The 25,937-nt window shown below is 41.3% G+C and overlaps 1 protein-coding gene across 3 annotated transcripts in view; it reads left to right on the top strand.

Moving 5' to 3' along the window:
* LRP5 (LDL receptor related protein 5) overlaps nt 1-25,937 on the top strand; it is a 174,229-nt gene that overhangs the window by 74,739 nt on the left and 73,553 nt on the right. For all 3 annotated transcript variants that reach the window (XM_086472458.1, XM_086472460.1, XM_086472459.1), the window contains 2 exons: nt 4,440-4,836; nt 5,308-5,479. In XM_086472458.1, coding sequence (XP_086328584.1) covers nt 4,440-4,836; nt 5,308-5,479 — 569 coding nt within the window. The remainder of the gene's footprint in view (nt 1-4,439; nt 4,837-5,307; nt 5,480-25,937) is intronic.

The raw sequence follows: 25,937 nt of genomic DNA, 5'->3' as shown, positions 1-25,937 counted from the left end.
GGATTGTTTTCTTCCCTTTGCAGGAAGGTTGTAGTCATTACCTAATTGCTGATTCAAGGGGGCCTGGCTGTCCTGTCCTGGACAAAACGCTGTTCTCTATGGAAGTGAATGGGTGATCGTCTGCACAAGTGAACATAGGACAGAGCTGGGTGAGATACAGTTGACTCCGATTATTGCTGCTGTGAGGAGCTGAGGACTGTTTTGGTATTGCGTGTGAATTTTAGGGGGATATTAACAGCGCCTTTCAGCCTGGGGTCTAGCCAGCATCTCTAGGCTTAATTTGGGCCGTAGGCTTCCAGTTGCTTCCTCTGGTACGTTCAACTCTGACCTTGTTCACAGCGAACCAAGGTGAAACTGCAATCAGTTGTGTGAAGAGGCAAAACATACACGTTTGATTCTTATCTGTCTGTTCCCCGGCAATGACGCTTGTAATGTTGGTCGTCTTAGAAACACATGTAATACTGGTAATTGCTGTGTTATCAGTTGCTAGGCATGTGTTTGGTGCTTCTCTGCTTCACAGTACTCGTACTTTGATAGTAAGATTATGATTACAGACACATTAATATAGTAGAAAATCAGACTTTAAGATGGGTATGAAACTCAGAGTGCTGTGGGTGGATGAACAACTGCAGTGCTGCTCCCTTTTTGAGACAGTTGAGCTAAAATAATGTAAATTAATTTATAATTTAAAACTCTTCTGTGTTTGTAGAGCACTTGGATGACCAGATACACCCCCCTTTTCCATGTTCAGTTTTGCGGCTTGAATTTTTACTTACTTTGCACTAAGAAGGAGGCTTTATTTTGACACCCACAAGTGAAATATTTCAGAACCACAGAAGCAAGACATGCAACTTTGTTACATGAGATGTTTGTTTCTGCTGGAGTTGCTATGCTGTAGTAGCTGACTCTGAGCTCTGCAGTCGCAGAGCAGTGTACTGGTTTGCAGGTGCTCTCTCTAACAGTGGGGTTTTCTCACCTTTGACTATTAAGGTGTAATTTTAGTTTGCGTTAGAAAATCAAATGTTTTCTGTGTGTTTAAATGTATTAAGAAATAGAACCTTTTGGAATTTTTTCCTGTAAAGACACTGTTTGGTGGTGCACAATCTGTACTGTTAGACGTAATATGGAGGTGGTACTAATCCATATATAGTGTGATCTGGGTTCCTTTTCATTTCTGCTGTTATCAAGCTAACATGCTGTAGACAAACCAGTGTCTGGTGACACTGTAAGTTCTTTGGAGACATCAATGACAGAAAAAAACAAGTATGCTTAATGCTTAGCACCATGAGGCTTGATACCAGTTAAGTAGTTCTAACAAAACGTCAACACAAATAAGTTAATGAAACAAATGAAATCTAAAAGCCTTTCTCTTTGAACAGGGTCCATAAATATACTATTTTTAACACTGCGTAGATGCGGGAGCTGCATGAGGACACTGACACGATCAATGTGATCTAACAAGTGAACCTTTATTTCCGTGTTTCCAGTGCAATTTATAACCCTCGACCACGCCCAATAAATACTGATTGGCTTCATCGCAAATAACAGCCCATAGTCCAACCTGATTGGCCACATTGCGAGTCATGTTCAAGTCACGTTCACAAATGTTCACACCCATCTTCTTCAAGAAATTAAAACTGCGTCATTAATGGCGGCTGTCTCTTCTCCTGCACCTGTAAGATGTTCATGCCCCCTGCACCAGAAGTTGTTTATGCTTTCAGCAGTTCCGGCACGTCCCAGCTCAGATTCTCTGGAAAGGCTGGATTGTTCACATGTCCCTTATTTTGTAAATATCCTTCCACAGTGTAGATCAATTTTGAATACAACCCTTTTACTATTTTGAAGATCCTCCCTTTCTGCTTAAAGTTTATTCTCTCCCTCTTGTATTGATTTTGACCTGGTTTCTAATCCAGAGATGTCAGCATAGCCCCGAGACTGCTGTTCCTGGGGTAATCCTTGGTGCAGATAGCAAGAACAGCATCACACAGACTATGTACTGCTTTTGTTCCCAGATGGCTTTTTAAAATAGCTCTCTGGAAACTGTAGGGCATTTGATGTGCTCTGAAGTAGTTACAGTGAAGTAGTTGACAGTGTCACCTTTCCTTTATGCTGTTTGCCATTATACGTAGTTAGTCTTTCAAAGACAGTTTGTCGGAATGTACATCTAGCAAAGAAGCATAGTAGAAGAGGAGGTATAAACTATATATTGGACTTCTGTCTACCCTGATCTTTTTTAAGAAAACAGTTGTTTGATTTTTCACTGTTCAGGAGGTAAACCAACATTTTTAAGTGTAACGTAAAATATCAAATACTGGCTTAGGTATCCCATTATTTTTATTTCGTAAAGGTGCTAAGATCCAGGAGGTTCATAAAGCTTTTGAAAACGAATACTTTCGCTAGCAGTGCCTTCTGAGGATTACTGATGCATGTTGTTCCCTTAGAGAAAGGAACCTTGAAAAAATGACAAACAGTTGCTGTGCTTACCTAAGGGGGAAATGGAGGAAGCAAGCTTTGTAAGTTGTCTAGTCACCTGAGGCTCTCCCCTTCTCAACTTGGGCAGCAGGTTACTGGTTTTGCTATGCCCAGAGAAGCAAGCAGAAGTTTCAAGCATAAGAAACCTGGTTTTATTTTGCAACCTTTGAAGTTAGAAAATCTGTATTAAGGAAATTTGATGGTGGACATTCCTCTTGCTTTGCTGTCCTCTTCCCTTTTCTCCACGTGGTTTTTGAGCTCTGAGTTATTGGTGCTTTCCTGCTACCCAAGCCTTCCCTCTAAGTTTGTTGGTGCAAGTGATGCTGTAGTCATCAAACCTTGGCAGCTAATGCTGACTGGAAGAAGCATTCTAGCTGGAGTCCCTCCCAATGCCAGCAGAAATGTTTGTGGAGCTCTGCAGTGAACCGGTCTGGTTGTTAACTTCGGCTGATGACTTTGTTTCTGTGCAAGTTAGTTTTTGTTTGGATCCGCTCTTCAGTGTGATTTGCAACAGCCAGCCATGCTGTGCTTGTGCGTGAGAAGGGGTGGTGCAGCAGTGAGAGCAGGCAGTCCGTGGCAAGGAGAAGGGCAGCACCGCTTCGGTCAGGAGCTGCGGTGACTTGAGGTAGCTCAAAGTGCACATCAAACCATGTCTTCTGTGCTGTGCAGCAAACTTGTTTGGGTGATGTTACAACGCTGCTTTTCTTGATCCTTTCCTTTTGTTATACGCTTGCAGCCTGAGCACTGTTTGTTTGCAGAACTTCTGAGATACTATTTGGAGACTAAGCTGTGATCTCCAAACCGAAAAGCAAATAGCAGCACAGTCCAGCCCCCAAAAGTGAATGTGAATTTGGTTTTGATGTGCAATAGATTCAACTTCTGAGTTTCCAGAACTCCATATGCATGCCTAGGTGTGAATTATTTCTAGAAGAATATTCTCATTAGGATTTGAATTTTCTGGGTTTAGTGGGCTCCAAAGATGTGTCCCATGTTGGCCATTTTAATTCAGTCTGGGCTGTTGGTGGAACTGGAAGTTACTGCCTCCTGATGGTGTTTACTGGTCTGGATGAAATGTGACAAGTGACTTTTGTTCTGGTTTCCAGTTTTGGAGTGTTGCTAAATGATAAAAGCCCCTTGTCAGTTTTCAAACTACACAGCATCGATTTAGTGACAAAGTAGGAAAAAGCCACATACTCACATTGCTCTTTTTGTGCTGAAGCATGCGTGGGTGAATGTGGGGAAAATGTGTTAAGCAACAGGATATTTTACTGAGTGTCCTGGTTTTGTACTGATAAAAGAAGTTGCCAGAAAGATGACACTGAAGATGCCATTTGTCTTTGAAACGTGTTCCAAGCTGTGAAACCTTGCAGTGGGGAGGAAGAATAGAGGAGAGAAAAGAACATTTCTAATGCCTTAGAATTCATTTTGCATCAACTTTGGCTAGATGCTGTAGCTGTGACTTGCTTTCTTGTTGAGCTGCCTGGAGCAAATCATTCATGTAATTTGTTTGCAAAATACTCAAGTCTTCAGTTAGCCCTTGTCGTTTATTACATAGTGCTTGTGTGTGAAAACCACGTCTAGTGCAATGATACAGCTAGTGGGAAGTTTGGTTGAGCTGAGGAATTCTATATAATGTTGTGAAATATTTGGACCTGCCCCCACCAAATTATTTATTTAATTTTTTAGATTCTAGATAGAGATTGCTGTGTTCCATATTACTTTAGGAGGTCAGGAGAAAGATACTGTCATCGTGAAATAAGAGTGCCAGCACAAGTAGCTAGTTGAGAAGAGCTGGTTAGGAATAACTCCCTGCTCAGACAAGTCTACATTTCAGTGAAAGTTTGATGCCCTTATTTTAAGGAAGTCTCCTATTAAAGTGATAGTGGCAGTTTACAGCTCACTGTGCTGTATTGAAGTGTTCACATCAATAGCAAAGGAAATGATACCGTGCGTGATGTTCTCCACAGGTGCCGAAGAAGTCTTGCTGCTTGCTAGAAGGACTGACTTGAGGAGGATTTCCCTGGACATGCCGGATTTCACTGACATTATTCTGCAGATAGACAATATCAGACACGCAATTGCTATAGACTACGATCCTGTGGAAGGCTACATCTACTGGACTGATGATGATGTCCGGGCAATTCGTCGGGCCTACCTTGATGGCTCTGGTGCACAGACTCTGGTAACCACAGAAATCAACCATCCGGATGGTATTGCTGTGGATTGGGTGGCGAGGAACCTGTACTGGACTGATACTGGGACAGACCGCATTGAAGTGACCCGGTTGAATGGGACATCAAGAAAGATCCTTATCTCAGAAAACCTAGATGAACCTCGAGCAATAGTGCTCAATCCTGTAATGGGGTAAGTTTTGTGTTTATTAATAGCCTTGTGATAGGTCTTTGGATCCAGTTTATGGTCTCCTGAAACTGAAAATCTGCAAATTGCAACATGTTGTGTGTATTATTTGTCCGATGTTCTGGAAATAACTGGCTTTCCCTTGCTTGATCCCTTTAATACTGTGTATATAAAAGGTGACTTCTAAATACACTGTTCTTCAGTGGACCTATGCATTGTGTGTTTGGTTGAATTTTATTTTCTCTTCATCTACAGTGTTATGATAACTGAGAGAACTGGGCCACTGCACATTTTCAGTAGTTTAATTTGTTTAATGCTCAAACTCTACATTGCCTTTGTGGATTACAATTCAAGTTGGCTTGTTTGCTGCAGTTGCGGAAGCAGAAAGTTAATAAGTTCTCAAACGCAGGACAGATCTTGACACTTGCTTGTCTTGCATGTTACATGCATTGACTGTTTCCTCTCTTTTTTGTACAGCTATATGTATTGGACGGACTGGGGTGAAAGTCCGAAGATAGAATGTGCTTATTTGGATGGCTCAGAAAGGCGAGTTCTGGTGAATACGTCCCTAGGTTGGCCTAATGGCTTGGCACTGGATCTTGAGAAAGACAAGCTTTACTGGGGAGATGCAAAAACAGATAAAATTGAGGTGAGTAATAGAGCCATACTGGGGTGCTTTCCTTGAAAACAAATGCTGTTCTCATGTGGTGCGTTATGTCTTGGATACATTTGTCCATTTTTTGAGGAGTATGTTGTTTTATTAATATTAACATGATATTTAGCATAGCAAGACTTATTTGAGAAGAAAAGAAAGACATTCATGTGGTTCAGAAAACTTTTGCAAGAAATGTTTGTTACGTCTACATTGCTACAAGTGCAATTTAGTTACTTGAAATCTCAAGTTTTACCTGAGGCTTTTGCAGCAAATTGGGACACTCAAGTACAACATCTTTAACAGATGTTTTGACTTATCTATGATGCTTGAAACTAGTACCTAAAGTTGCTGCATGCGAAAGACTTGATGCAAAGTTCGTGTACAGGAGAAGGTGGATGTGTAGGCCCTAGAGAGGTGTATTTCAGGACCGTAATGATTATGTCGTGTCCAGATGCATGGACAAGAAGGAAATTTTAATGTATCACCTGCTTTGAAAACAATGTAGACATTCTACATCTGAATTTGAGGAGGGGAAATCCTTTTCACAATGTTGTATAAATATTTATGACAATAGTTAGTATTTCTTAATTGTCGAAAGAACGTCTGATAGAAGACGATGTGATTCCTTTGTGTCCCCCTTTCTTTGGGAAGAATTTTCTTAAAAATGCAAAGAATTCGTCCTCTCCTAGCTATTGCTCAAACACTAGACAAAGGTGGACAAATTACCTGCTCCTTTGTTATGTGCTCTCAGAAGTTAGGTAGTGAAGTGTCGTTGGAAATTCACTGCTTTGAATTTAAAAGATGGTCAAAGCAGGCATCTGTACTGGTCTAGTCATGGACATCGGCAGTTGCACCGGGGAGGCTCAAGGTCTTTCAAGAGCCATTCTTCTAAAGGACATGCGTTTTTTCCCACTGTTTTTGCATAAGTATCCCATGATTAAAGCTTAATCTAACAGAATGATTGTACTGCCACAGAAGTGAAACGAGACTTGGATATTGCTGCAGAGAACTGAATCTCAAAGTAGTTTCACTCAGAGCAGAAGGTGATAAATTAAATAACTGAAAGAGTTAGAAGGAGGGTTTAGGGAAAGGTTTTTTGGGGCTTCTGAGCATGTGTTCGTGAGATTCTGAGGTTTCAGTGAATTATTAGCAACCGTATTCAACTGAGAGGAAATTCAGTAAATTGATAGAACTTGTGATGTAGAAGGGCACATGGCTTTTACGTCATCTAGGAATCCTGATCAACAGCCACTTTATACATTTGTTGTAAATGTGTTCATGGAGTTACTGAAGACCTGTATGTAGTAGCAGGGTAATTTGCACAAATGTGTCCATTTAGTTTGAGACAGCTGAGGATATGGCTAGAGAGTATGGACACAGCCAGGTGTTGCAAGGAAGTCTCAAACCATTGCTTAAGATCCTGTTGTGTTCCCCACCACCCGCAATGCTTAGGTTCTAAATAAAGCAGTTGTTCAAGAAGTGCATCTGTTTACTGGCCACTTGTGCCTGTTTCTCTAAGAATGAAAAATTGGGTTTTGAACCTCAATCTAAAGTTATTATAGTAGGTTATGATTGACCCAAGGGTTTGGATGACAGCGTGAGACATGATCTGGGAAATTTAAAATTTCCTACTCTGTTATCATCAGATTTGTCAGGCAGACAAATGTTCCTTTTTGGTGTCTTTAAGTTCTAGGTGACCAGTGGCCGTAGGTCCCTTGACCTGGTTGTGGTATGTTCTTAGTATGAAATAGTTGTTTATCTTCCACAAAGTTGTCAGAAGAACTGTTTGAAAATTAAAGGTGTTAAATAATTAGCTCTGAGTATTTTAATTTGAAAATGGAATTCTCCAGCGAATTGGAATTAGCTTCAAAGTAAGATGAGGGGAATAACTAGGTAATTTAAGTCAGTTCATAAAAACACGTATCAAGCCAGAATGTGAGAGTAAAGACCCAAAAAATAGTTTTTTCTCTTTAAAGCAATAATTAAAAATTTTCTTCCTATGATATAAACTAGCTTGCTGAAGTTGTGTTTTCACTGTACTGTTACAACAATCTAGTTCTGTACCAGTTCCTAAGAAAAGCAATGTAGAAACTTTTCGCTTGGTCATGGCCTCTGAAGTCACTCAGTTTTCATGTTGTTTGGGGGAGTAGCATATGCAGCATTTTTGGATAAATAAATTTTGAGGAATGACTGTGCTCTCTAATGGTTTTGCCTTCAGGAGGGGGGGAAGCAAGACTGCTAGTTCCAGAAATGTAACTTCAGGGTTTGGTGAGAGCTAAGTACGGAGCTTGATGACCATCAGAGAGGTCCTGTGCCCCCTCACCTTTCAGCCTGCAGGACAGGGAATGTTCCAGATGCCACCTTTTGTATCTGGGACCGCAGTTGTGCAATGCGTTCCATGGGTTTAAGACGTCTGTTCAGTCTGTCTCACTTCGTTGTCAGGCAGCGAAGCCAGCAATACTGTTTGATTTGGCATTAAAGTTTAGGAAAATTAGAGAAGCCAAAGTAAGGGCTTTTTATTCCCTCAGTTTTGCTTACGATACTTATTTTTTGTGGTTCTCTTGTATTTACAAAAATAGATGGTTCACTTGGTCTTGCAATCAGAAGGTATTCTTTACGTGTAGTGGATTGTGACGTCTGTAGATACGTTGTTTTCTATAAATTGTGCAACCTCGTTTTAGCTGTTAGTACAAAGAGTGAAATCTCCATGCTCCTAGTAATGGATTCCACATTTTCTTGGATTAAAACAGGTATAAATATTCTCATTTTAAGTCTTCCCCCCTCCTCTCCTTTTTTTCTTTTTGCACTTTCTCTGTTTATGCTTTGATAGTTTACTTTGTTAGCTATCATCAACAGACTCCTCCTGAGGCTGTGTTTACAAATACCTGAATAGGCCCATTTAGGATAGGATGGGGAAAAAATCATGTATGTTGGCCCACAGTTCTGAACTGTGCTGTGAAGGGGTCTGTCGTGGTCGGTTCTGGACTGGCATGAGTTGAAACGGCACTGGCATGATATCAGTAGAAATGGATGTTAGATGTCTGTTGCAGAACTTCCATTAGAAAACAAGTTTCCAACTTCCATTTTGGAAGCCCTGCCAGACACGTCTGTATATTCTGCTCGCTTGGGAAAGAGCAGTGACTTAACCAGTCACTGACACAGTTCAGGTACTAGCCAGTTTGAGACTGGTCTCTAATAGAGCTTTTTTTCCTTAATACTCCTCTACAAGATGAAAAAAGGGCACTAAGAAAATATTTTAGAGTAGAAGCAAATTGATCTGGTGCATTGCATTTCACATTTACTGCTCATCTTGCCATACTTATAACCTGACAGTCCTTTCCTGCAAGACGTCTGTGTTTGAGACCTTCTGTCAATACCCTAGATTTTCCCTGTAAGTCATAGTTTGTGCTATTCTGCTGGCCCCAGTGCACATGAAACCTCACTGTGGGGTGTAGGAGGTGGGGCATTTCCACTTTTACTTGCTGTTGGAGTTATTCAGCATAAACTCATTCTCTCATGCACATGTTCCGTTGCCAAGAGCATGCCATTTAAGCGGCTTGCCAATGCAGCTGGTGTCTCGGTGATTTGTTCTCGGTGTGTGTGTCTGTCTGTCGGATCCACAGCTTGTCAAGAACAAAACCCAGCTGACTGCAAGTCGAGGATACATGTTTGTATGTTATGCTGTATTTGACCTAGCTGAGTATTAGGATTTTTCTTTTTCCCAGTAAGCACCTAAAATTACCTTGAAGCATGTTACAGGGTAAATTTAGTTTATATTGACACCTAGAACCTTCATAGATGGGGTACTAGATAGTAAGCTGTAACTCTATTTTCTAACTCATTAGGTAGCAGAAAAAAAAAAAAGAAAATTTGATTAAGTTTTGGGTGGTTTACCCTTGCTACACTTCAAGGAGAGAGTTCTTGCTTCATCTGAAACGACATTCAGATTTACGTTGAGTGCTCCTGAAGGAGGAAGACTTTGGCCAACTGGAGGCCCCTGCCTCCAGTTCAGAAAGCAGCACTCTGCAGCTGCATTCCACTGCAGAAGGCCAAGGTGGTGTGTGGCACATGGATCGCTGTGTGCTGCCTTGCACGGGCTGAAGATGGGAGGCCAAAGAGCTGTTAGGTGGTAACGGAGAGGGGCAGTGTCTGGGCCCGTACATTGCTCTGCATTGGAGCAGTTGACTGTTGAGGTGCATTCTCTACTCCCATCACTGCCTTTTCTCAGCAATTAGTTTCTCTTGGGCTTTTGCAGTGCTCTTACTTGAAAGTTTTCTCATCTAAAAACCGCAGTCCCAGATTTCTTGAAGCAACTAGAAATTTTCTAGAGACCAAAGATCTGCGAAAGGCATAAGGTAAAGGAGAAAGTTCCCATCTCCATTGTTTTCTTCTAGTTGTCTGCTTTCATCTGACTCAAAACGTCCCAGCTCTCTGTGTAGAAATTGCAAACCAGAATAAACAGAAACGATTGTCTGCTACTGTGCAAAGCGTGATTGGAGTTCAAGCCTGTAAGCGAAGAAGTAGTATTAAGACTGATGCCTGATAAAAGTGCACTCTGTGGGCTTTTCTGCAGCTTTCCAACAAGGTGGTTGTAGGTGAGAATTGCTTTCATCACATAGCTTGCTTTCAGCTGCTTTCCATATAGAAAAAAACCCAAGAGTGTATATAGCTTGTGCATATTTGTGAGTATCTGTGCTTGGTATTCTGCTCTGGTTGCTGGTATTTTACTCCCTGGTTGCAGGGAGTCATCTTAATGTCCCTGGGAGAGGCCTGTTCATATACAAAGTTCTTAAACAGTGACTGACCTTTGTGCAGCTTGGAAATTTGATAAGCTGAAGACATTTGCCCGTTTTTTTGCTGGACCTGGGTTTTGACCTGCGCTGTAAATGTCTCTGGTTTGGGTTTTTTTGTTTGGTTGGTTTGGGGGTGGTTTCGCTTGGTTTTGGTAACACATTTTGACATGACTTTTAGGTGTGCTTTTCCACAGTTAGAAAAGAAATGCTGCAGAGCTGTTGAGGGTACCAGGCAGCGTTCTATGAGGAGAGTATGTTCTTATTTGTGCATATAAAACTTCATGGGGTGAAAACAGCAGTTACCCTTGTCTGGCAAACCCCCGTTCCTACCCTTCCCCTCTGCAGCACTCAGCTACAACACAAAGGGCCCAGTCACGTCGCAAGCCGTTTGCGTCCTGAAGAAACCATTTGGCGAGGCTTGTCAAAATTTTGCATGACAGGAGCCAATGGGGCTTTCGCTGCAAATTTGGCACTCTGTGGTAACATTGTTCCCAGCTTTTGATTTTTTTTTTTAATTATTAGTTTGGCAAAGTGTACGGCAAGGAAAAGTATATAGCAAATTTTGAGTCGTGTCTATCGAAATCATGTGTTTGTCCGCACGGCTTTGGCTGAGAGTAAGGGGCATGGCTTAATCCAACTGAACTCTGGATTTTACTGACAGAGAAAGGGTACTTTCCAGGAACAAACAGCAGATTAATAAGGATTACAGGGTTCCAGCCGAGAGAGAAGCAAAGACCAAATGGCATCCACGTGTAGAGTTTCCTAATTCTCCTTAAAAACTATTTTGTGGTTAGCCAGGTTTTCCCATGTATTATTTCTTCAGCATTTGCTTAAAGTGCCTAAGGTTTAATTGCATAATGAGCAATTACTGAATTCTCAGGTGCCTGTTATTATGTATTCATTTTACTTAAGTTTGTGCAATATTCTTGGAATAAATGTTATACAGACTATCCCTTCTGGCAGTTTCCCCTTGTCCCCCCCCTTCCGCTCTGTTGACAAATGTCCTTCACTTGTCTTTGCAGAAGAGTCATAGTAATGTACAGTAATTCTTTCCAAGTTTGTAGCGTGTTCAAGTCTAAAATGTAATTCAGCACCAGGTGACAATTCTGGAGTTCACTGAAAAAATTTTCCAAGATGCAAGTTATGTGGACTGTCCTTGAAATTTAAAGAAACAATCTTTATAATTATTTAGTTGTTTATTACACTCTGCATAAATAGTGTAAAATGACATTTGGAGCAATTTGCTACTTAAATGGAAGTAGGCTTTGCAGAAGTCAGTTGTACTGGGGAGAAAAATTAACAACTAAACTAATTTAAGGCTGCTTTTCCTAAACAAGTCTGAGTATACTTCACATATTACACTTTGTTTTCCAGTTATTTGACCTAAAAAATGCAGTATTTAGTTTACACATGAGATGTTTTCTCATAACTGGTACATTTGTGTGTGTGTATTTCTTCACGTTTGCATTTTTCACTGAAGGATTAAAGAGACTATGAAGTGTAATAAACTACTTGGGAGGTATTCTGAATTGATTTATTGAAACGGGCAAACCTCAGAGAGAGAACAACTAATTGAAACTTATCGCCACGTGCTAATTACATACAAAAAACTCAAAGCATTATTTTTCTATAAATGAAAGTGCATTTCAGAAGACCTAGTTTATATTGATAGTAATGTAAATAATCCCCACAATACATATTTGTATTAATACCTGAGAAGATAAAAGTGAAATGGATATAGAAATAAGAAATAGAGGATCTCCATGGTCTAAAGAACAGATACCAGCCTAAGTAGGCAGCTGTAGTAATAAAATCACTTAAATTGATGATAGTGAGGGAACCTTAATTTCAGTGGGTTTTTCGGAACTTCAGTGACGTTTTATTTGGTTTAGAACTGTGCCAGAGAAATGTCAGCTGATGTAATTGTTAGAAATAAGTTACTAATTGAAACTTACACTGTGGTTCCTAGATGAAGCGTATATACACTATATCCTATACTTTTTGCTTCTGATACATTTGTAAATTATATCCTTTCTAGATGCAAATGCTACATATCTAAAATGATACGTATCATACTATCTTGAAATATAATGTGTTGATGTTGAACAGCACATGTCAGAATTGGGCTAACAGACTGTGTATACGTCCCTGCTGTTGGCGTAGCTCTGTTTAGCAGCGTGTTCCTGTAGCCTGGGCTGCTCCTGTGAATGCTGCTGTTAGTGCCACTTCTAGTTGTCTTTTTGCAGCCTACTGCTCTCCTGCCTGGGATGAAGCCATGTTGTGGGAGTGACCTGTGCACGGGTTTGTGGCCATTGGGTATATCTTTTTCTTGGAGGTTGTGTATGTGTTTTGTGATCATTACATACCACTATGTTTTTATTAGTTTTGAACAGCTGTTAGGCCACTGTATTGCCATGTGTCCTGCTTGAAGAGCCAGCCAGCCCAAATGCTGCTGTGGGTTGATGGGGTTTTTTGTTTTACTTGAAGGGAGCTGCTCAGCAAACATCACCATGAGAGCTATATTTATAGCAGTGTCCAAAGACCTGGCATGTAACTGACTATCTTTTAAGGTTCTGAAGGGGAATAATTTATACTAGTGATCTTGGGACCAAATTTTCCCAGTGTCCAGATTTGTAGAATGGATAGGAGGAGTTATTTGGAGGAAGGACTATTTTAAAATCTTGTTACTGGGTTCTGGCAGTTCTTGGACTTCATTAAGAATGATGACAGAAAGCAGATGGTTTTCCCAGAGGGACATTGCTGGGATGGAACACAGGCTTGCTAGGAGGGGAGAGCTCTGTATCTTCGGCTTCAGCGCTTTAACAAGGACAATTATAATTATCTGTAGAGAGTTGCGTAAAGAATAAAACATATTCTCACTAATTCTACAAAATTACATAAGGCCCGACAGGGCTCCTTCAGTGAAAAGGGGGTGTGCACCTTTAGGAAGAAGAAGGAAACCTGGCAGCTAAGGGAAGAGGGTCCTTTATTCTCTTCTCTTCAGGAATCCCACTCCTTGTCTGCCTGTTGGCTGTGTTCAGCTTGCACCAGCAGACTCCTCACCAGATTTGGAGTCAAGAATAAGCAGCTCAGTTCAGACTGGGAGGGATGTTAGTGGAGTCTCAACTTTCTCTGCTGAAAGAATTTAGAGGTTTCTGCTCAGGCATATTTGAAATGATTTTTCTTAACTAGTTAGCTACCATAGAAATGATGTTGCAATTGGTTCAGCCTGAAGTGGGGAATGGGGACTGCTGAGATGACATACATCCATAATGTTCAGCAGGTCAGACCACTGAGTGATTTCAGATCCTGATGGTTTCTTACAAGTTTAAACTCTTCTGGTGCGTTACATGTTTCTAAATCCTAAACTCTGGTTCAGGATTTCCTGGTGTGAGACTACCTCTTTCTGGAACAGAAATATAGCCAGCCTCTACCTGCGAGTACATGATGTCCATATCCTGCTTAGGAGCATGGAGCCTACAAGATCAAATTGTCTGTATTTTGCTTTCTGCTTAATTAGGAATTTCAATATGTTATTTTATACCTTGCGCCACATGAGCGTTGTTTACTTTTAAGAGGACTTTTTTATCAAATGTGGGAGCTGCTGAAGAAAGTCAGATCCAGGTTCACAAAATGAGATGCTTTAGCTGATCAGAACATGAGTGTCACACCTTTGTGCTCTAAGCTATGTAGTGAGGAAGCGTTCGCAGAACAGAGAGAGACTCATAGACTGAATGGAAGAAGATAAACTTATCAAGGTGAATTCCCTCCTATCCTGTTTCAGTATTCTGAGTTAGCTACCAGGGGAACTTGTGTCTGAGTTCTGAGCAAGAGAAAGGTATGACAGTGTTGAAGGGGGAAGTGTTTGGTATAAGGGACACATCCGAAATTTTGGTCAGTTCCATCCTGTGTTCAGGAGTGCTCTTGGAGAGACATAATTTTCTACTCTTCAGCAATTTTGAGTAAAACTTTTCCTGCTATTCCAGATGGGATGGGATGGGATGGGATGGGATGGGATGGGATGGGATGGGATGGGATGGGATGGGATGGGATGGGATGGAGGGTGCCTCCACAGGTCTATGATGACCTAGCCTCATTTAGTCTTGTCTTTATCGCCTTTTGGCTGAAATGCAGCAGCCCAGTAGACAAGGGTGTGGAGGCATCAGTCCTCAAGGCAAACGTCCTGGATGTTGTATCATGTCTCCTCAGCAGTGTGTGGTGCCATGAGCACGTTCTTGAGGCTGAGCTTTTCCATATAACTTCAAATCAAATTCAAGACTCTAGTTCTTTCCCTCATGGTCTAGGCGATACATATGGAAAAGGCAGCTACACATCTGAAGTGAAGACTGCTCTCTGGGGTACTGTAGAGCATAAATGGATTTTCCACAGTTAAGTAAATTTCTGTGTTAAAGAGAATTTTTTCTTAAAGGTTGTGTTGAGATACTGGATTAACCTCCCCTCCTCCCCGCTTTTCGCAATTTCCAGGAATTAAAAAAATATCAAAAAGTTCAGTACTCTCTGTTCCAAGTGCGTGGTTCGTATTAGTTGACCTTGCCTTCACCATCATAAATAGTCAGAAATGTTCATCTTTAAAGAAGCAGAGCAAAACCAGCCTTGCAGCAAAACTGTATTGTGTGGAAGCAGCTGCAGCATGGACGTCTTGTCCCGAGTAGTGGGTACAGGAGATGATGCGACCTGTGTTAGTCGTGCCACTTGATGCACTATGGGAAACTCTCAAATAATGATTTGATTGAATGACCCTCCGTAGGATGCTTTTAATCAGAGATTCTCCCAAAATTTTATATGCCCAGCTTGATACTGTACCTATTTAGCTTCAAAGCGAAAAATCCACACATACTGGCAGCTGCCAGTTGAAGGCTCCTTTGAGTCTTTCTGTGGTGGAATCTGTATCACTATGAAATTACTTTCATCTACAACCACCATGATTTCTTAGGGTGGCTGTATAATCATAAGGACCTCTAAATCTTGTCGATTTTCCAGAGACTATATTGTTTTGTACTACTTTTTTTAAAGGGATGACATAAAAAACAAGCAACTGACAGACAGCTTCTAAATTTGATCTTTGTGGAGTGCTCAGGAATTACTTCTATGTGTGCAGCTTTTGCTGTATTTATCAAGAGGAAATCCTGAGGATATATTAAACTACAAAGTTGAAGAATTATTTGAGTTCTACATGCTTGAGGCTCTCTTTTCTCCCTGAAGAAGTATTTTAGGCTATCTGATACCAAATCACCCTTTTCCGCTTGCCGGGGAGATAATTCTGCTTTACTTCCCTTGCTGGGATCAACTTCCTGTATTTAAAAGAGGGATTTTGTATTTAGTAGTGTGAAGGCTTCTGCACCTATGGAGTGTGGAAATGGGCCCCCCTTTATGGGAACCTGATGTCTTTTCTGCATTTTCCAGTTGCTGAGGAAAAGGTGGCTTCTGTGGAAGTTGGAGTAACTTGGAGTTTCTTTGTCAGACTAGCCGGTAGGATAGTTACGGGAGTTTTTGACTTGGTAGCCTTCTCGAAGTTACTTGCTATATTGTTTGCCAACAGCTACGAGGAATTTTCTTTAAATACTATTCCCCTTTTTTGCTTTGGCTTTCCTACTTTCTCCTCCTGTTCTCTTCCAAGAACGATACTGAGCTTTGCCATACAGCTTACCTCTGACCTCTATAGCAGGAAGGTGATTTGTGCTGCCCAGGAGTTGTGATCTCATTAATATTACCTTATAGCAGCGTTGAGAGGGACTTGTTTTGCTGCTGCTTTGTGGATAGATGTGTCAATACGCGCAGTGTACCCTATCAGGTAGGTTTGTTTGTCACCATAGTTTGGGAACTCACTTTTCACTGGGAAAAGTTAGTTTCATTTCCTCTGCTCTTATTTTCCTATTGTTGTTTTGGAAGGAAAGTATTGGAGATATTTGACCTTCCAGTGTCTGGAAGTGTCCTTTTCATATGTAATTCTTTGAACCCCCTGGGGAAGACACCACACCCTTCTTGGTGTTTAGTAACCTCAGGTCTGAGCTTTTCAAATGAAGAATACAGAGTTTTGTGCCACAAACACAAATTCTAGCCGCCTTCTATTTCAGCATTGTTGGGGTTTTTAAGCATTCTGTATTGGTGATGGTATTTCACAGCACCGCAGAAGGTAATGTTGGAAAGCACCAGCTGGATTATCTTGAGCAACACTGGGAGGGCAGGTGGTGGTGCCTGTTGGCAGCGATTTCTGCAACCTTTGGTTGTGACACGTGTGAACCTGGATGCTATTCAAAACAGGAGATCTGACATGGTGGGCTGGCCTGGTGGAGTTTCCGTCTTTCTGAAGAACACACTCTAAAAATAGAGGTGTAGAACTTGCTTTTTGTGCCATGTCTTATTAGTGAGATTTTGAAAGCTGTCAGTACTGTTTTTAGACTCGTATGACCCAGCCCTAACGAGAAAGAAATCTAAGAGATACATGATAGCCACCACTAGCCTACCCTAGTTCTCCCAAGATTTCCTGCAACGGTGGGAAAGTTTTCTGATAAATGTCGGTAGTGTAGATGAGACCAAAGGTTTTTGTGTCTATTTAGCCTTTCTAAAAATTCTTAAGTGTGCTGATGGGATAGCAGTCACTCAAAGGAAGACTTCCTTTGCTTGGCTTGATTGACCAGAGTCATTCTGTGGGAAAAGATGCTAACTTATTCTAAACTGAAGGTGACCCTGACCTTTTTGTGAGCAATAAAGACATAACAGAGGCCCAGTTAGGGTTCAGCGGAACCCCCACAGCCATCTGCACACTTCATTGGCAGAAGTGGTTTTCACTTGAACTTGCATTTGACAAGTGTTTTCTGTCTCTTTGGCATTCAGAAGGGTCCTTCAAAGCCAAGTAATTGAAATGCTCTCACCCCTCGCTCCTTTTCCTCCTTCCCCCAGACTTGCTTAAATTGCAGGGCAACCAGTATTCAGTGTTAATGAGTAAAAATGCATGCACTTCCAAAGCTCACACTGTTTTCCTTCCCTTAGGGAAGTTTCTAAAAAACTCCCCTCTTTTCCACACTCTTCAGCACCAGCTTCATAAAGGAAAAGCTGGGAGGGGGAAGTATTTCTGTTGCGTGTTGCGTTGCCGTTTCTCTCTCTCCCTCCCCCTCTTTTTTTTTTTTTTTTTTTTTTTTTCCATCGGGCTGGACTTTTTGAAATGAAACACAAATCAGGTCTCTGGAATAAAAGGTTGTGAGTATGCCTTGTGGCATTTGGAATGAGACTATTCACTGCCTGAATGACTATAAATAGAAAGCAAGGAGCTGTGTGTTTCTCAGTTCAGACTCCCTGCAAAGAAGCGCCCTTCCCAGTTAAAGGGTGACTTTTTGAAAGAAACCTTGTTCCTTCTGCTGAATTGAATTGCTCCAGGAATTCTTCTCCTTGCAGCTTGCATAAAAAGGCATTAATCTCTAATTTACTGCTCCTTTTAAAGGGCAATATCCTCCATCATAAATGTATATGCTTAGCCATGTCGCCAGATCTGCCTGTCTTGTCTGTACACAGTTGCATGTAAGAAAATTTCTGAGCGCAGAACAAACATTGTTCTCAGCAATTTTTGTGCCTGAAAGCTTTCTTTTTGGCTCTGGGCCAGCTGTCGGCTCCCTTTTTATCTGGTATTCATTCTTCACTGAGAAGGCTAAATCAGCAGCACTCAGGTTTTGGGTTTGTTTTTTTTTTTAGGGATTGAGGAACAGAATGGGAATTGTGATTGATTTTTATAATAAAAGATTTGATTCTCCCAACACACTTGTGATGTTGCCGACAGTAAGAACCCCAATAGCTTACTGTTGCAGTTCTGCAGACAATTTGTTTGGCTGATTTGGCTGTTAAAAAGCGCTCATAAATCTCCCGTGTTGTGCAGTTATGCAAGTTTAGTGCAATCATTTTTCTTCTGCCTCCCCTTTTCAGAAGGACTGTGGTATTAAAGAAAGAAGCATAATAGATGAGAGGAAAATGTTTGATGGGTTTGTGAGTTGGCAGTGTTAAAGATCCTAGCACTTGAGCTGCTGGATTGGCTTTTTTATCTTTTTTCCTTTTTTTTTTTTTTCTTTTATTTTCCCCTTTTTTTCCTTTTTCCCCTCTCCCTTTTTCTTCCCCCCTTCCCCTCCTAACACAGTGGTGGTTTGTGTGGTGTTATTTTGAAAGCTGCTTCTAATTTTCTCCTCAAACCTTTTGTTTCACATTTTTTTCTTCCTTCAAAAAACTACCAAGGGCAGCTTTCTTCATAGTCTTCTTTTCCTGGTTCATAGTTTTTCAAGAATGGGTCTATAGATTCCTTGCATTGCTCTTTCTGTTACTGGTGGATTCCTGGTTGTGTGAGTTGTGAGTTTTTTTGTTTGTTTGTTTAGCAGAGGAATTAAAAGGTTGACATATAACCCCCTTAATTTTTTAAAGCTTAGCCTGTGCATGGTTTGCAGGTTTTTTTGCGTTAGCGCTAATGTAGAAATGAGTGCGAGAGTGAATGGACAGGAAATAATATGAGGTTGCTGTTCGTATTTCTAATAAAATGGAAAAAAAGCAGAAAAAGAAATGTGCTTTTTGGCAAGCCCAGGAAATCAGGTTTTAAGAGTTCTCCAAGCAGGCTAAAGAGAGAAGAGATTCTGTAATATTTAATTTGTTACTAGTTTTCTAAATTGCAATTTTCTTAGCTTTAAACTGATTATCAGTGTCACTCTTGATAGGTTCTTTCATAACTGGACACCTGAATAACAAACTTTATAGAGAAATGTATTCAAGTTGGTCATTTCCTTCTCTTGATCCGGACTGTTGGGACATCTTGATTATCCTTCTCATTTTACATTTTGTCTGCGTGCTGGTTTCTGTCTGGGGGGCTGTATTTTTCCCTTGTCATGTTTCTGGTGGGTCTGACTTCACCTACGATGGCCCCTGCTGCCCTTCCGCGTTCACAGCTAGCGTAGGTATTCTGGTCGCTTTTTCCCTTTCCCTCAGGAGCTTCTTGTGAGCCATCGTACGAACATGTTGGGCTCTTTTTCGTCTTGCTTTGCCTCCAGTGACTTTCATCCAACGTTTAAAGCTGCTTTGTAGATGTCACCTGCTGTCCACTCATAGTTGTAAAATTTGCCTGCTACTGTTCCCATCTTAGCTCATATTTTCATGGTACTTTTTTACCTGCCTCCTAAATTGAAGTGAAATTTGAAGTGACTTTCCTTCATGGGATGTTTTACCTTTATAAATGTCCTTGAGCAGAGCTCTTAGTTTAGAAAGACAAGTGATTGCTCGGATTTTATTTTGCCAGTTATTCATCTGAGCTGCCTTTGAGTTCTTCACTTGACTTAAAGTTACTTTCTAGGTAAAAAGACCACATGCAGTTTTTCTTAGACCAAATATTGCATTGGCATATTTTTAATTATGTTGCCCATTAGTTCATGATTATATGAAATTTTGGATCATGTGCTTTTTTAACTTATCACTGAGATTTTTTTATATATAGTGTTTATATAATATGTATATTTAATAATTATGTATATATATCTCCTGTGGAAAAGTAAAACATTATGATTTGTAAAATGGGTGGCAAGCACAGAGTGCACCTTTCTTCTAGGTATGGGTCTGCTTTTATTCCTTGTTAAAATATCAAACATTGTTGACAAATTTAAGGCAAGAAGAAACTTTCCAGGAAGGGCATCATTGGAACCTAGGTAGTTGCTTCTAATATAAAACTCACCTCCTTTCTGTCATATGTATTATTAACACTTTAGTCTTATTTTGAATACTTAAAAACCCCATTGCTCTCACCTAGCAGTTGAGATGCCCTCTGCTTTAGAAACCTCTGGTCATGAAAGCTGTGTCCCTGGAGAGAAGACAGATGAGATCTGTCTCTAGGACAGCAGAACTGGTTTTGTTTCCCTCCCCTGCGGTTTCTCCTTCTCAAGCTAGTTAAAGCAGCAAGGCTGTAGACTCAGCTACCCTCTTGTCATCTTCCATTCGTATCATGAGGCCTTCTGATTTAGCCCCAAGCAGTTAGCTTAGATCTACGTGAGGAAAGTCCCCACTCAAACCACTTGTCTCCTGAAAACATCTCACAATAGATCTTCAATTTATCAGATAATCTGTAAGAATTAACAAACTGAATGCACCAGTTTCACCAATGTCCATGGTGAAAGATCTGGCTTGTTTTGAGGCTTTCCTCCCCTTACTCAGAGAGCAATAAGGAGGGTTTTACAAATTGTGCTCCAAGAGTATGGATAGTCAGTCTCCTAGTTTGCCTCCTCACTTCCTCTCTGCTCTTGTCACATGAAGTTTTCCTAACCCAGAAGCCATGGATGTTAAGTCTCATCCAAATTCTGTGCCATCTGTGAACAATAATAGCAAGTAATTGCCTTTTCCAGTGATGTAAGGTATAGATAAAAACATTGCTTTTACTTTAATACTACATTTACTGGATTCTTCTGTATGTTCCTTTGTTTTTTCTTTGCTTCACTTTTCTTCAGTCTTGTTTTTTCTTTGCTTTACTTCTCTTCAGTCTAACCTCTTGAGGTAGCATTATTGTTACCTCTCCTGCTCAGGGCTCCAGCTGCCTGCCTATAGGAGTCAGAAGATTTCTGTGTCTCGTGTGTAGCTGAGATGTATTCACCTTGGTCTCATCTGGAGACATGACGCTAACTCAGAGTCTGAGATGATGCAGAAAATCCATTCTTAATAGCTGCTCAGCATGCCTTGTGTGTCTATGCAGAGTTATGAGGATCTGGTGTTAGGAAGGAAGGTTCTCTAGAATATGCACTAGAACTTGCTGCCCAGCCTGATAGATGATCCTCTTACCGCTGTATTGAAGCGGAGCCATGTATCTTTGTGGCAATATTGGTGTCATCCACTTTGCCCATGGCGTGCTAATTAGTCATCTTCAATGTGACTAGAGGGAGCTCAGTATGGAGAAATGTGTGTGAATGTAGGTGGGCCCTGGTTTCTTTTGAGGTTGAAGTCTATGAACCATTTAATGAGTTGGTGATTTTAGGGGAGGGGGCGTGTGGTGGTGTCTTTTTCTTTGAAAGGCAGAGCCATTATGTTTCTTTTTGGAAAAAATGGTTCTCTGCTTTCCACTGGTAAATGGTGTCATCATATAGCAGCACAGGATAATCTACATATTCCCTGTTCTCACTGTACAACTGTTTCTGAACACTGGATTTGCTGGTACAGATTCCTGATCACTGGAAATCATACAACTACTCAAGCCTGTTGTCAGAACAGAATATTAATGGGCGACGTATTATTAAATCAAATTAATAAAAATGCTTAAAAGAGAAACTGCAACCAGCAGCTGAGTGTAGAGCCAGTACTCCCTACAAGTAGCAACATGAAGCAAGACCTGGACTGAAAGCACAGAAGTGTGTGTCATTGTTAAAGTGTGAGTGAACTATTTGTCATAAACATTAAAAAGAGAATTGCTTGGGTTTGTTTGCACAGCTCCCACAAAAATAATGTCAACTGAAGCAAATTTTTGACACTCAACTTGTCACTGCCTGTGACAGCTTGTGTAGAAATCACTGCAGCTGGGAAATCTCCTGCCTGTGAATTTACGCTTAGATTGGAAGTTACTCCTGCAGACTGCACTGTGCTTCGGAGATACCATTTTTGCTCGTCCAAACTGATCCAAGAGATGTACTTTGCCCCGCTGAACTCCTACTCTAAAATGGCAAGGCCCAGCCTAAGGTGTGATACTGCCTTAGTGATTCAGACATGTTGGGCACAAGAAGAATGAGCAATTAATGCCGGGTTCCATGGGGCATCTGGGAGGGGACACAAGTCAGCACGAGGACATGCTGAAGATTCTTCCAGAGTAGCAATTACAAAACTCCTGAGTTTGTGTTGTTGATTTTTTTTTCCTTAAAGGCTGGTTGCATTCTGATGGCTCTGCAGAGGTTTAGTAAGGCCCAGCCTTGGGTTTGCTCCCTGCAGGAGATACTGTATTTTGCAGCGACTTTTCAAGAGCATCCTGTGAGACAGTGAAACATAAGTACTTTCCTTTTAGAGAAGGATTAAACTTCGCACCACCCACTTTGAGAAAGTTGAAGAGCTCGTGCAGGTAGGGAGCATCCTTGCCCTTCACATTACAGATGATTAAAATAAGATACGTTTCGGTTAAGTGAACTGCCTGGGGGTGGTTAGATTTGGGACTTAGGCCAGGTCTGGGAGTTGGGAGGGTTAGGAGTGTAGCAGAAGTCATGCCTTTCAGCCTATGCTAGAGCTGGGAAGGTCATTTGCTCAGAGTGCTTATGTCATCCAGAGAGCACCAGCACTCCTTCCTTCAGTATGAGATGTTCCTCTGCTAGTGGGCGTTTCTGGCAGGGTTGTGCTGGGGAAATCTTCCAGCATACAAGTAGATCCCCAGGGGACAGAAGTAGGTGGTACTTGTACTGACTTGCTGCAAGACCTTGGGTTGGGTGTTTCAGTATCACATGCCCCTGCAGTGGAAGAAGCTTAGTGTTTTCCAGCTTGTTGAAGCCTTACTGATTTAAGGTGTGTGAAATACCGCATGAATGCAAACTTACTGATGCCAGGAAAGGGGGAGATTAAAGGCACCTTTGTGGAGTGACACTGCCTCTCCTTTGGCCTCTGCTCTTTCCTCCCTATGGTTTGTCTTATGGTTTTAATGTTCTGATCTTGTGAATCTGCCTGTGAGGATTCAGCAGCAGACCAGGTGTCAAAATTGTCCTTGGTACAAGCATTTGCCTTTTGTCTTGTTTTATCAGCAGGCTTCTGGCACGGTCATACTGGCAGTGAAAGGAATGTTGTCTTCGACACTTTGCATTCATGGCATTATGGAATGTGGGCCTGGAGACTCTGTATGGTGCTTATGCATTAACAGGATCTGCTTTTGGTGTGAGCTTCATACTCTCATGTCAGTTCTACCTTGTCTGTCACCTGGTTGTTCCTGCCGTGGAGATAGTTTACAGGGAGGAGGGATCCCATTTGTTCCACAGAACCAGTGCATTTTATGTCACCCTTTTGTAATCAATAGCTTCTCGTCCTTGTTTTTAGTTGTCTTCTGCTTCTGCGATGGGAAGGATCTACAAGATAACTGGCCTTTTTTTCATTCATTTTTGTAGTTATCGGTAACCGTTTGATTTCCCACAATGTATGGAAATCAATGCTAGCTGTTCCTTACCATTTTTAAGAATAAAGTAAAGGTTGCATCAGTTCGTGCCTTCATTATCTATTTCCTGGCTTTTAAGAGTTTGAACTTGTGATGGTCATAGGGCACCCGGTAGCCCAGGACAGCTTTGTCAAGGCAAAGTTAAAGTTGTTTTAGTTGGTGAATATCCCAGCTTGCTCAGATCTTGTAAAAGAAGTTGAAAACACACAGCAAATGGTTCTCAAAAGAGAAAAGACTGCCAGTGGGGTTTGGGAGGGGGAAGACACACTGAGATAAAAGGTAATTTGCTGCTACAGACTGGTAATAAAACACAAATCATTTGGTTTTGGAGCAACAGAGTAAGTTCTTAAACATGTCTGATCAGTCCAGTCTCCAAAGTGGAGTGGGATACCTTATTCTTTGAATGAATGCTGGAACAGTGTGAGATAATTTCTTTTTCTTCAAATTAAAAAAATGTACTTTGTTTCTCAGTTTTTCCATGCTGAAACAAGCATTTGAAGGAAAGGTACAGAAAGAGCGAAGAGGTCTTATGCATCTATATACTGTATTAATCTGGCAAGTTTATGTCAGCAGATGAGGCTCGAACAGTTTATTCTGACCGAGGTCTTTGCCCTTCTTTGAGTTCTTGAGCAACAAAACCATTGGTGAACCAACTTGAGAACCTCTGTCTTTTTCAGCCTTGGTGCTTTAAAGTAAATGGATTCGAGATTCTCTGTTGGAGACTGCAGCAAATTCTTTTCAGTAAGTTCTCAGTTTTCTTCTGTTTTGGAGAGGTGAGCACTAGACAAGCCAAAGGCATCGCTTGTCAACTTCTCACCCTGGTATCTTTCCAAATAAGTGGGTGAAAGTTTTCACCCTGGCTTTTTGCAAGTATTTTTCTCATGTTGCAGCTGCTTTTGACAGTTCCTTAGGGAACCAGCTGAGTGGGCAGTGCCCGCTGTTCGTGGTCAAGGGGTGGGTAAAAGTCTGTTTTGTCGAATGTACAGTTGGAACTCAACACATCAGCATTAAGAGACAGGCAGTGGAAGGTCCTGGGAAGTCTCTCACTTCTGATCAAACCAGCTTCAGCTTCCTTTTTGAGTGGAACTTCCTTTGAGTGTCCAACAGTGTACTATGTACCAGCTGCATAGTCCAGGCATTCCCAAAAATTGAAATATTTTTGTGTGGAAATGACCAACTCTTTTAAAAAGGAGTTGACATTGGATGTACTGAACAAATTCACCAAAGGCAGTGTTTGAGTAAATTAGTTGATTTTTTTTTTTTTTTTTTACTCTCAATCGGCATAAAATTCAGAAATATAACCACTATGATCCCAATCAGGAAACTGCCTTATCCCTAATACAAACAAACAAAGAAACCTTCCCTCTGTCTAGAGAAACCTCTCAGATGATAAGCCATCAAGTCTAAATATGGTCCCGAATTTAAACAGGAAACTGGTATTTTTGTAGTTGCAGTAGCTGCCTCCTCCCATGTCCTCGGGCTCAAAAAAAGCATACGTTTCCAATGGGCGTCCGGAACGGTTGTTGTAAAGGCTGTTCTTTTATGTCAGCCCCGTGACTTGAAGTAGAAACTGAATGATTTTGGTCTGTTTAGATTACTCTCTCTGGTTTTCAGCCTTGTTTAACAAAACAAGGGACAGAGGTCCTCCGTGAGTCTGTACCTCTGCTGACACACAGGGTTCTCTGCAGCGTCCTTGTGACCTGGCTTGTCGTCCTTGCTGGCAGTGAGCTGGGAACTAAGGCTCAGGCATGGCCTTGAGCCATTCTCTGTAGCAGGTCAGAGCCTATGCGCTCAACTGGGGTTATCGCAGTGCTAGGCGCACCAGGCTGGGTGGGTGTCCATCTCTCCTTACCCCCTGCTTCAGTGAGGCACAGTGCCACCTCATCTTGGTCAGCTAGGTCACAGGAGAATGATACTGTTTAGTCCTGTCCAGCAGCAGTACTGGGAGATTTTATTCAGATGGAGTTTTTGTTCCTTAAATAAATGAGTGATTGCAGCAGCGTGCTTAGTGCCTAAAGAGTGCTTGGAATGTGTGGCACTCACCGAGTCAGAGAAAAACTACGGTTTTCTCACACCCCTGTGAGTGAAGAGTGGTTCTGGTGCCCAGGAGCATCCAGGTTCTCCATGTATTTACTGTGAGCCCTCTTCCTTCTGTAGTTCTGCAGTGAATCTGACAGTTTTCAGAAGATGCTGAAAGGTCTGTAAAAGTGCCTTTTCTACCAGATCTGAAGTGTTGCAAGACTGTCACTCTCCTTCCTCTCTACTTTCACCCTCATAATTTTTTACCACCAGGATAACATAATGATCATAAAGAACTAAATTTGGCAAAACAAAACATTGAATAAATATGAAGAGACAAAGATATACCCCAAGCAGAAATTCTGTTCTGAAAGGGAAGCTCTGGAGAGTCAACAAAGTACTCTGAAAAGTTATTCTCCCATTGCAAGTGGTCGGACATTGTAATTTTAAAAGATCCTTATGTTAAAATTAAATGTTTAAATGAGGCTAAGAGGAATTTGTG

Source organism: Leptosomus discolor, chromosome 12, assembly GCF_034619465.1.
Source record: "Leptosomus discolor isolate bLepDis1 chromosome 12, bLepDis1.hap2, whole genome shotgun sequence".
NCBI classification, from domain to species: Eukaryota; Metazoa; Chordata; class Aves; order Leptosomiformes; family Leptosomidae; genus Leptosomus; species Leptosomus discolor.
This window is presented reverse-complemented; position numbering and strand designations above follow the sequence as displayed.